General features: G+C 41.7%; 1 protein-coding gene across 1 annotated transcript in view; it reads right to left on the bottom strand.

Annotated features, from left to right (window-relative positions):
* The window catches only part of TBCA (tubulin folding cofactor A), a 22,714-nt gene extending 17,587 nt beyond the window's left edge, over positions 1-5,127 (bottom strand). The window contains exon 1 of the mRNA XM_063180037.1: positions 5,028-5,127. Within this exon, the coding sequence (XP_063036107.1) occupies positions 5,028-5,080 (53 nt within the window). The 5' untranslated portion in view covers positions 5,081-5,127. The remainder of the gene's footprint in view (positions 1-5,027) is intronic.
* Positions 5,128-12,380: the final 7,253 nt, after the last annotated feature.

Below are 12,380 nucleotides of genomic sequence, written 5' to 3'. Positions count from 1 at the left end.
ACCTGTTATTTTAAAAATTTTACTTAGACACACTCTTGGGTTCACCAAGGCTACATAAGAATACAAACTTTACAGATTAAAGGGCCCAAGAGAAAAAGCCAAGGAAGGATGAAGAAATACTTGACCCAGTTATGCAAACTGCCGTATTTTCTTAGCCATGAGAGCCTACTTTCTCATTCAGATAGGATACCAAGTTTATGAGCTTATTTTCTTCTTCCAGTGACAAAACCATCACCAAAGCTAAAATTTCTCTTTTAAGACTCAAGATGTAACAATACATGAGTATATATGCATAATTTTCAGCCCCCTCTGCATCTAACAGCTTATAGAACAGTTAGATTTATCATAACATTTCAGGATAACTTTGTAAGCTTGGATTTTCTCAAGGATCACTACTGTAAAAAAGATGAAAATCCGATACATGACTTTCTAAGTCAGAAAATTATTTCAAGGTAAAAATTACTTGTAAAGTTAAGAAGTTTTGTCTCATCTATGTTACTACAAGTCTCTCTGAATCTTCAGGGCTTCACTTGTTCTTGCCTCTACAGAAAGTTGTAAATGCTAAAAAGCACAAGAGCTTAGGTTTTAGATTAGAACAGGAAGTGAAGCCTCTGATGTGGTAACAATTTGGGTTGCCAAAGAGCTTCACTTTATAATCCAGGCATCATCTTCAGACAAGAAGATGTTGTTTTGGAGAAAAAACCACAGAAACTACTTCCTTCCCTGTAGGCCCCTCGCAGCTGGGAGTAACTGTAAGTGCTACAATAATGAGAGAAATTAGAATTACAGTCATATTATGTGTGCAGACACTTCACAATGCATCAGAAATATTTACTAGAGTTAAAAGAAAAAACAATGAATGCTCTGGTCTTGAATGAGATTTCCACCTACATGATATATATAATTCAATAATACTTAAAATCAAGTCAGGATGGATTATGGTTGTTAGCATAGCTGTAATTCATCTCCTGCATAATAAGCACTACCATAAATTTAATACCATTTTTTTAGATTTCCCATGGATCCACATTCTCATTCAACAGAAAATGATTCTTTATAACTGTTTTATCTACATAGGTGAGTATGTGGCTCGCCACGAAGAAAAACAAAAGCACTACAATATGCATAAAGCCACCAAACTGGTACTACCAAGCAACTGGAACTACTGTACCTCCAAACTTTTAACTGAAGGTTAAAAGCCACAGGTTTGCACATATTCTCACCCAAATGAAAATTTTAAAAAAGGAAAAAAAGCTTTCCTAGGTAATATTGTATCACTAACAACACTTATGGTTGTAAACCTGCTTGAGCATGTTTTAATTTGCCAGCTAAAACGATAACATTAATAGATTATTATGGTCAGTATCGACATGCATAAGACAGTTTTGCTTAGGGGGCAGAATATAATGGTACGGTTTATTGCTGTGAAGTTAAAACTTGTATTGAAAAGAATTAGAGAAATAAGAAACCCGTCAAAAAAACCCCGAGGTTTGTTTCTAGACCTTCCAACTAATTATCCATGTGGGTAACTATGTATGTCACAGACGTTACCTCAGACAACATCTACATGCAGGTGCACTCTTTTCTCAAACCACATAAAGTAGGGGGGTTTATGTGGGAAAGAGACTATGTTAGTAAGTCTCAAAGAATTTAAGCAGTCTTCAAACGCAGGGCCAACTCAAGACTTTATGTATCTGATCCTGATGTCGGGAGCAGTACAAAAGGTACTTAAGACATATTTAAGTATCTCTGGACCACAATTACCACACTTGGCTAACACTGAACCCAAATTTAAGACTACAGGAGTGAGCTGCTGACAACCCTAGGCAATTGTGCAGATGCACAGTCTGCACTCTGAAAAGGGCTTGGGGAATCAGCTTGTATCCAACACACATTCTGTATATTCACTCTTGAATCTCTAAGCTCTCAGACGTGTAGCATACACACATTAAATCGCTTTATCATGCTGACTCAGTGGAGTTGAGCAGCCCTGCAGATCATTCCACAGTACCCAAACGAGATATCCTAGCCCTTCCCATTAATTGAGCTAACAAACAGTTGTTGCAGACAATCTTCTAATTATAACAAGAACAAAGGAGAGAGACCTGAGTTTCTCATCAATACATTGGTTCTATGAGTCACAGCGAGGATCTATGGCTAATGGGCAATCAGCAGCAGCCATTCTTCATATATGGTGGACAGAAGACGGAGAAGATTTCTGACTTACACTACAAAAAGCAAATTTCTTGAGAAACCAAGAACACAAATCAGTTTTGTCCTTGAATTGGCAATACAGTGAACAAGGAGTGAAAAGGAGTCCTTGCATTCTTCATACTTCTCTTGCACAAAATACATCCTGAACTCGCGAGTAAAATAATTCAGTTTAAGAGAATTGTTCACATTTATATTTAAAATCAGACCAACAGTTTTGTGTAACTTGTAGAATTTCCTGTGCTTGGAGCAAGGGGGAGAATCAGTGTAGACTGCTTTGCAGTATGATGCTATTCCACAAAGAGAAAAAATAGTATCAACACCAGTGCAGCAGGCAAATGAACAATTTTGTGAAGATACCAGTTTTAGAATGGTAAATTAAAAAAAAAAAAAGAAAAAAAGAAAAAAAAGAAGGAACTGCTTCACAAAAAATCAATACACTTTCCCCACAGGTTCATGATGTAAAATTCTATAATCAGGGCTTGTAGATTTGTAATTATGGTATGTCAGCCACATTTAAACAAGCATGTTAAAAGATTGTTAAAGTTAAACTAACACAATTGCAATGTGAATTGTCTTAGTCTCATTCTAATCTACTCGTGTCACTTCCACTTAATCAGATGGAAACTATGGGCAAATGTCAGTGCTATTTTCAGGCAACTCGACTTACTTTGTTTGTGAGGGTTTTTAAAATTATTTCCAATCTGAAATGCAAATAAGGTATTTTAGAAGGGTTTTTTTCTCTAATCAATTCTCTCACTATCCAGCAGGTAGTTGCTTGGATTTACTGAGAGCAAAACTGTTTTTTGAAGCGATTAAACAAGAAGGATTGCTTGCTATGACATAAGCCACAAATACAGAAAACGTAACTACTCTTGCTCATCAAATCTACTTATTTTGAATTACAAACTATTGAAAGTATAAAATTACCAAGAGCCTGGCTGTCAGATTTGCCAAAAGCAAAAGATCTCCCTATTTCTAGTTTAAATTTCTTTCACTGATACACAGCAATGTAAGAAATGTGCAAGCAAGTAAATTACCTACAACCTAAAACACAGTCCCTTGAGAGAAGTACACAAAGAATTTATGACTTGCAGCTAAAAAAATACCAAAACAGAACAGAAGCTTCATTCTTAGCATGGAAAAAAGTGACATGTTAGGTAACTAATGAAAAAAAAAAGCTACAACAGATGATTAGCACAAGTCAAACGAAATGTCTAAAAAGCTCTCTATATCCTGTTAGTTCTCAACCCCTACCTTTTTTTATATATTCTTAAAGCCTGAGCACTGAACATGGTTAGAAATCATTATTACATGCTAGATTCCATGTGATTTTCTAACCAGAAAACAGAAAGAAAAAACCTAATGAAAATTAACTGAAGCACTAAATCAGTCACTTTATAAAATGCTTACTAAGCCTCTATGCAATTCTTCTCATACACCAGGAAAAAAATGCCTATGGAGTTGTTCCCGTTCAAAATAAGAGCAAAACGTTAATGCTCCCAAGTTGACACAAGTCACAGGTAGACCCACTGCAGCAGAAGGCATAACTAGGCTTCTGGTTAGAGAAGGAAGGGTGGGGTGTGACAGAGCCATACCTCTTGTATCTGTGTGCAGCTGTCACAGACCGGGGAGCTGTTGCTGTATCATGTCCCCACAGGGAGCTAAGATAACATTCCTCTTCTCCCTTTTTTTTTTTTTAAGCTACCTTTACTTAGAGAATGCCAGCTGCTGTAGAGTAACTGTAGATATGCCTGTTGCTACTGCACAGAACACTCAAGTTTACTTGCTTATTCACATGGACATTCTCCAAAAGCAAATCTGGATCTTGCTGGCTGCATTTGTATTGTTTACCCAAACGTTTTCATCCTTTCTTTGTATTAGCTCTGAAATGCCTAGTTGTGTGGTTTGCTCCTACACTCAGAGAAATTCTGAAGTGCCTTACCCAACACCAACAGTGATAACTTTTGTAGTCTTCAAGTCTGACCTTTCAAAGTGAATCAAGTATAAGAAAATGTGCATATCTTACTGACAGGAACTTGCAAAGTCATCACATAATGTTGATGATATAAAATTGCACTATATAACATCCTCACCCAGCACACACACTAATTCTTGTCTCTGCCTGAGACAGCAGTCTTTGTAGCCTTAATAAACCCCAGCGTGACCAGTGTTTATAGCAAGAGCGATCCCGACAGATACACTTCTCTTAAACACTACGACTCCGTTGAAACCAGGGAAGATCAAGGCTCTGGTGAAGAATCTACCAGGAATGCCCAAGGAGATGGTGGAGTCCCCATCCCTCGAGGTGTTTTAGGAAAGAATGGAGTACTATGGTCTAGTTAACAAGGTGGTGATGCTCGGCCACAGGCCGGACTCGATGATCTCAGTGGCCTTTTCCAACATAATTGCTTCTCTGATGCCACTGGTTCTGCAACTTCTGAACCAGAAATATTGAACAGCAGCTTTGGTAAAAAAAATAAAAAAAACCCCAAATATCTGAGGCTTCATACCTGAGGCAAGGTATGAGGCGAGACTGCCTTGCACACCCGAGGGGGCTTAGGTGACTACCCTCGACTCCCAATGACTCTAAGGAAAGGGAACGAAACCGCATTTAACCGAGCCCCAGAAAAGCGCGGCCTGTTCCCGAGAGCGGTACGCGAGGGATGGAAGCCCGCACCAGGGCCGCTCTCCGGCACAGCCCGCCAGTCCCGTACAGCACCGCGGGCCCGCGCCCGGCGCGGCCGGTCCCGCACGGAGCCCCGCTGCAGTCCCTCGGCCCGGCCGTGCAGGGCCGTGCCCCGGCCGCCACTCACCGCCTCACGACGCCAGTCTTAATCTTGATCTGCCTGAGGCGCGGGTCGGCCATGGCGGCGCTCGCCGTGACTGCGCAGCCCCGCGCCGCGCATGCGCCGAGCCGCCAGTCCGGGCGGCACCACCGGAGCGGGCGGGAGCGCCACCTTCCCGCCCTGCCCCGCGCAGTGGAGAGGGCCGGGCAGCGGGGCGGCGCCGTCCCGGCGGAGCCGCCCAGCGCCGGTCGGGATTGTTCGCGCACGGGGAGACGGGTGGGAGCGGAGCCTCGGTACCGGTGTCGGAGCGGTTCCGGTCGGTACCGTGATGGTGGTGGGCTGGAGAGTAACCGGCACCACCCACTCCTGAGCACTGATAACGGGGTTCGCATGATTAACGCCATTTCGCAAGGCAAGCAGACATTCTCTGGTGCTGTGTTCTGCGCTTTCCCCCTATTATCAGGCCCTGAAAGTACTGTGCGCCAAGGAGGCGAACCAAACAGATTTCTTTTTCCCGTTCCACTGGCCTCAAGGTTCCTCGGCACCAGGCCGAACTCCGCTCCTTGCCCTCCTGCATATCCCGACACCCGGCCAGCCCAGTGCTGTTCATGACACTTGCAGTACTGGGAAGCTGCAGCTCCCAGAGCAGCGTCTGCCTGCAGCCCCCCAGCCCTGCCTGCAGCCCCCCAGCCCTGCCTGCAGCCCCCACAGCCCTGCCTGCAGCCCCACAGCCCTGCCTGCAGCCCCCCAGCCCTGCCTGCAGCCCCCCAGCCCTGCCTGCAGCCCCACAGCCCTGCCTGCAGCCCCCCAGCCCTGCCTGCAGCCCCCACAGCCCTGCCTGCAGCCCCACAGCCCTGCCTGCCTGCAGCCCCCCCAGCCCTGCCTGCAGCCCCACAGCCCTGCCTGCCTGCAGCCCCCCCAGCCCTGCCTGCAGCCCCACAGCCCTGCCTGCCTGCAGCCCCACAGCCCTGCCTGCAGCCCCAGCCCTGCCTGCAGCCCCCCCAGCCCTGCCTGCAGCCCCCCAGCCCTGCCTGCAGCCCCCCCAGCCCTGCCTGCAGCCCCACAGCCCTGCCTGCCTGCAGCCCCCCAGCCCTGCCTGCCTGCAGCCCCAACGCCGTCTCTCTGTCACCTTTGACAGGTCCTGAGGAAGAACAGGGACCAGAGCTGTCACTGGACAGTGAGATCTGGGACATCCCAAAGGCCAGGGACACCTCTGCCTTTATCTGCTTCCTCTGAGGATTGAGGGAGTGACTCATGTTCTTTTATATGATTTTTGAGTCTAGATTATGATTGTTATATTGATACTATAAACAGTATACTGTAATCCAACCCCATCTGCAGAGGGTCCATGTGAAGAGAAATCATACATGAAATTGTATTTAAAAATTGTATATTTTACTACTTTTTACTGCTTAGAGATTGCACTACACTGATTTGACAAGAGACAGCTGAGAGGAGACCCCATAAATGTCTATAAGTATCTAAAAGGAGGGAGTCAAGAGGATGGATCCAAGCTCTTCCTAGTGGTGCCAAGCAGTAGAACAAGAGGCACTGGAGAGACACTGATGCCCAGGAAGTTCCACCTGAACATGAGGAAGAACTTTATTGTGCAGTGACTGAGCGCTGGAACAGATTGCCCAGAGGGGGTGTGGAGTCTCCCTCCCTGGGGATACTCAAGAGCTGCTGGACACAATGCTGTGCCGTGTGCTCTGGGATGACCCTCTTGAGCAGGGAGCTTGGACCGGTGGCTGACTCTGGTCCCTTCCAACCCAACCCTTTCTGTGTGTAGTTCCATTAATAGAAATCCTGTGTTATTCTTGTAATAAATTCTGTGCTCTACTAATAATGAAATTTTGCTAAGGAAAATAAAGCTTAAATTGTTAATCTGTTGTTTAATGGTTAAGCTAAGTATTAAACAGTACAACTTAGTGTTGTCATGGTTCTGCCAAGGATCTCTAGAAGAACCTATCTTTCCCCTTGGTGTCTGGTGGTTGGTAAAAACAAGAAAAAGGCAAGATTAGCACTGGCAGCTCAGTCCTGCAGTTGAAATCAACTGCTGGTTCAAGGCCTGTTTTCCTGTATGGTTATACTTAGTAGAGGATAACCACTTAAGGGTATAAATTCCTGGGGAAAAAAACAACCCCTAGTGTCTGTGTTTGAAAGAACTTCTCCTGAATGAATATTTAAATCAACAAGACAAAAAATAATAGCTTCAATGAACAAATAAAGGCAAATACATTTTCAGTGAAATGCAGTTCAGGAAGGTCTGCAGAGGATTTTTTTTCCCCCACGTCCTTTTGTCCCGTGTTAGTGACTTGCCTGGACCTTTGGTACTGCCAGTGACCAATATCTCTTGAGAAAAGCTGGCTGCAAGGAAGGAAGTCATGTTGCTCCTGGTGACAGGACAGTTGCAGGTCATTAGCCAGCAGCTGTGGCCAAGTGGCTGGCACCGCCAGGCCCCATTCAGACATGGTATAAGCAAGGCTGAGACTGCTCAAAACCACAGAGCTCTGTGTTATCTGCAGAGGAGAGTGAAAATGAGCCCTCTTACAGAGCCCAGCAAGCCTTCCCAGCAGACCTGGAACACACAGCCTTTGCTTGGTAGATTGTTGTTGAACGGAGATGCAGGTCTCAAAATCAGCACTAGCTTAATGCCATGAACAACTATGACCTGGAGACAAGTTCAAAGATGTATTATGTGTTTGATACACAAATCTGCCATAAGCCGTGCAGGAGGTGGAGGAAGGAAGTCAGCATTCTGGCAGAGACAAAGTAAAATGCAGCCCCTTATTTTGCCAGAAACTCAAATCTTACTATTCTGTCTTTAGAAAGCTGTATCAAGTCATGCTGGGGCTGAAGCTGTTCTCTAAAAATTCCAAGGAAACACAGTTATACTGCATACTCCTTGAAAATACAGAAGTCTTCAAATAAAGCTGAATTGCCACCATATACCTACACGTAAATTTTTTTTCAAGAATAATATTCAATGTCATTTCTATATTTGGCAACGTTATTCAATAAGTGAGAAGGCTAACAACAGATAACAGTACAAAACCAAAACATTGCCTGGAAGCAGCAATATTAAGAAAATGACTTGTGTTTCCAAGCGATAAAAAGGTTTTATTTCTAGCCCTGAAGCATTAACTTGCATTACTAACAGCACTTAGGCTCAGCTACTGAATTTTAGAAGTAGAATGCAACTGTTTTCTTACAGGTAATTCACTTAACTAAATAGATGAAAATATACGAAATCTGTGTTCATATTTAAGCATATTTGATGATAATGTGAAAAGGATGTTAGTGGTGGATCATGGAGTATACTGTAAAATGTGACAGAAAGCACTGTGCTTTGCTATTAATATGTGTTTGTATTAATAACTGAAAATTATTAATTAACATTTAAAACCCCAGTAATTTTATTTCTAAGGCTATGGATATCGGGATATTCAGGGAAATATGTATAATGTTTTTCAGGACAGACACTCCTTTTTAAGTAAAGATGCATGTGGGGAGTTTGTTTTCCAGAACTCCTTTGAAACAATTTTTAGCCTAATCAGTCAGAGATACATTTCCATGTGAATTAATGATGTTACACTGGAGTTGAATACAATCCTTTACTTGAAGACTGTGAATCCTGATGCACCTTTTGGATGGTTGAGAAACTATCAATTCTTCAATGATTTTTGGCAGCATTCTGCTTGTGTTGCATCTGTTTGAAGGTTTTTCATAAGATCTATTAGCCCTAGTCATTATGAGAGCACTGTTGCATAGAGGCAGGTGCCTAAATGTAATTTGCTGATGATGTAGCTATGCTGACATACAGAGCAAGTCGTTCCGTGCCTGGGACCCTTAAACATATCTTTACCTACTCCCCTGTATTGCACCTTCCCAGCAGCTCACATGTAGACCTGCACTTGCTGTGAATATGACTCCCTCTTCTCTGACCAGCGTCACCTGGTCATTCCAGCTTCCATCTGGCTCTGCAAATGCAGTATTTTCAAGGCAGTTTGTTACATGTTTTGTACAAATTTACTTTAGTGAGAGTAATTGTTACTGCCACTATGCTTTCTGTGTAAAAAAAATTCCATCGAGATTTTGTTTATTTCTTGTAAATAAGAACACATATAGTAATTATTGCTCATTCCCATTTCACGGAAGCAGCTAGTCAGCCTGATGAGCTCAAATGTCTGCCCACATAAACAATTATGTAGTGTATGTTTAATCTGGAGCATGCGCAGTGCTCCTAATACACTTGCAAGCAAGCACACTAGGGTGTAAAGCACTGTCTACAACTCATAACTTCTCTGTGAAAGACTGGCTTAAGAAGTTAAGACCAGACATATGCTTCATTGCCAGAAAAGATCACACACACTTGAAACCATTGCAGTATGCCACGAGTCCCTTTTTGTAGTAACAGTTCCCAATTAATATGTCTCAATATTTTTCTCAGCACTACCCACAAGAAATAGTCTATTTGTAAGGTGTAAAAATTCAGAGTCTTATTAGTCCTGCATTCTGATCATATCCCTACCTCCCTTTAAATTTAGTTTTTTGGCTCAAATAAGGGACTTTCTGCAGTGAAGCTACTTTGTGTTATAACATATTTCACTTCATCTTTAAAGCCAATACATTTGTCACCTGGTATAGTTCAAATTTAAAACATTATGCCACCTATGCTGCTGAGGTCAGAGCAAACCTTGCAGAGGGAAGTGCAGCCACTAGGGTTTAGTCCATTGAGACCCAGTGGCAGTTTTCATCACCTAGTCTGTCCATTGACAGTTGGTTTTGACAGCTTGAAAAACCCAAATGCATGTGTGCTTCAGCTGGGACTGAGACCATTACTTTAATAAATAAATGCTCAATGAGCTTTTATACTATTTTGTTTACCCATCAAAACCACGTGTGCAGTATGACTATAATTTCATTTTCATTTATGATCAAACAAAATGTGGAAACTATTTAACCTTCAAATTTTATCTTTTTTTGTAGGAAAATGAAATTTCATTTGTCCTGCCAAAGGATAGTATGAAATGAGATCAGATTTTCAATAAAAGTTATTTGTGTTTACTTAATTTTTAATATATGTTAAATAGATAAAATTAGCCTCTGTACAGCTGCCAGCAAACAGCAAGACACTGTCTAAGTACACAAGAATTAATTTCCCCGGCAGTCAGCATACCAAATAGTATCAGTACTTCTTGTAGTACAGACCTCTTGATCCTACTTTCATATCAGGTGATTATTCCTGGTCAAAATTGTCTTCCACAAATATCCCCCCAAAACACTTACAAAGTTGTTCAACACCGCAGATACAAGCAAGTAGCACAGGCGTGGAATCGGACAAGGATAAAATGGATTGCTGTTGCACAGTTTTTAAGATATCTACCAAATATGGTGATTCAAGTGGAAGCTGTGTTTTTTTACAGGAGAAGCTCAGTTACATAGGGAAGCTAAGTAAAGGAGAAAGGAGATACCAGGCAGAAGCTGAAAAGGGTCAGGGGTGAAGTCCTTTCTCATTTCTGCCTTTGTACCATCCCCAAACACCACTGGGATGGATTCTGGTTTCAACTATGCTTCTGTAAAAAGGAAGTAGCCCACTGGAAAGTGGTGGCATAAAATTAGATGGAAACCTACTCATTTTCAGCAAAGTTATAGTGACAGTGCAATTTACCCCAGGCAGAGAAGGCAGCAATGGTGATTGCTCAAATATCCCACTACTAGAGAGCGTAGGTTACTAAACAGCCCTCTCCTACAGTTTTCAGGGTTTAACTGTGCCCATAGTAAATGTTTAGCTACAACTCAAACATTTTCTAGCTAACTTGAGGCTTTTTAAAAAGCAGTTTTTCTTAGCTCAGACCAACCGTTAGGTGAAGAACTGGAAGTAGTGAGAGGAAAAGGGATTTATGTGTGTGCATCAAAAGGAGAATATATCCTTTTGCGAATTATTTCCATGGGTCCCCTACGTACAAATGAAGAGATATGTGATATAGCAATTCATTGTTCTGACACACATTGCAATCGTGATGTGCAGTTTTTAATGCATCGTGTTACATTAAGCTTAGCCTACGGTTTAACACCATGTAACATAAATTTCTGTGAAGGGAGTAACATAACATGATACTGTCTTTTAAAAGACACACACGATTTTTTCAGATCACCTACTTTTTATCCATGAGTGCCCAATCCAAAAATCAAGGTGGCAGACGAAAGTGGATTGAATGAGTATCCACAAACCAGAGTATTTATCTTGTGTAGTTTTGCTCACTGCTACCTGTAGTCAATGACTCCAGTCAATTTTTATGTTGTAATGCATGAGCAAAGTTGATGGACATATTTTTTTGACACCCCTAGTTAGATTTTATTCAGGGTCAATCAAGGGAGACCTGACAGCCGTTAAGACTATAAAACACACTGAGAATCCTCACAAGTGTTTATTTCTCAATAAAGACAGGAGCTTTGATTATGAACCTGTCACTAACCTTCTCTCTTTTTGTCCTACCTTGGAAGCAGGTTTTCTATTTTAATTGATAGTTTATTTTAAAATAGAGATATCAGTATGAATGATTCTCACTGGAATTAAAGTGAACTATTGGAATTAAACAATGAACTATCAATTTGATAATAATTGGGTGTAATAAAATCTCCAGTGAAAGATCAAACTCCTATCTGAAGTTTAAAGAGCTCACAAAATAAAGCTGCATGTGATGAATCTCTTCAGAAGAAAAATAATTACATTTTAAATATTTATATGTACTCATACCTTGTTTATTTATCTTCCTCTGAATCATTAAAGTCAGGATTTTTAAGATTCTTGAAACCTGTCTTCAATGCTTTGTGTATTCCTAAACTATTAACATAAATTTTCATTTAATCCTTTTTGTGGTACAATACAAAATAAAACCATGACACAACTGACATCTCTATGGTGTGTATTTGACTGATCACATGGTTCAACGCAAAATTTAACTACCAGTCAAGAAGATTCCTCTGGTTTTTGGACATATTGGAAACTGCAGTTTTTATCACTCAGGATGATGTTCTCCATTGAAGAAACAATCTTTGCCAGTGCTTATCAGAGAGGAACATGTAGGTAGTGCACAGAGGTGCTGGAGGACAGCAAAGTGGCTGCCACCAAACAGGCAGATAATGGTAACATCCTGTATGGTGCTGCAAGTAACATTCTGAATGCTTCTCACAGGTCAGTAAAATAGGCAAATAGTACCTCTAAAGTGTAACATCAAAATGATGCAGTCTGAGAAAGCCTAAGAGAGATAAAAAATGTATGATTTTAATAAGACACCAATCTTTATTGACATCGATAAACATGCTGTCATGGTATAGCTTGATGCTGTAAAGCAGCTGGCAAAAAAATTACCCTAC

The sequence above is a fragment of the Melospiza melodia genome, chromosome Z, assembly GCF_035770615.1.
Source record: "Melospiza melodia melodia isolate bMelMel2 chromosome Z, bMelMel2.pri, whole genome shotgun sequence".
Classification (NCBI taxonomy): domain Eukaryota; kingdom Metazoa; phylum Chordata; class Aves; order Passeriformes; family Passerellidae; genus Melospiza; species Melospiza melodia.
This window is presented reverse-complemented; position numbering and strand designations above follow the sequence as displayed.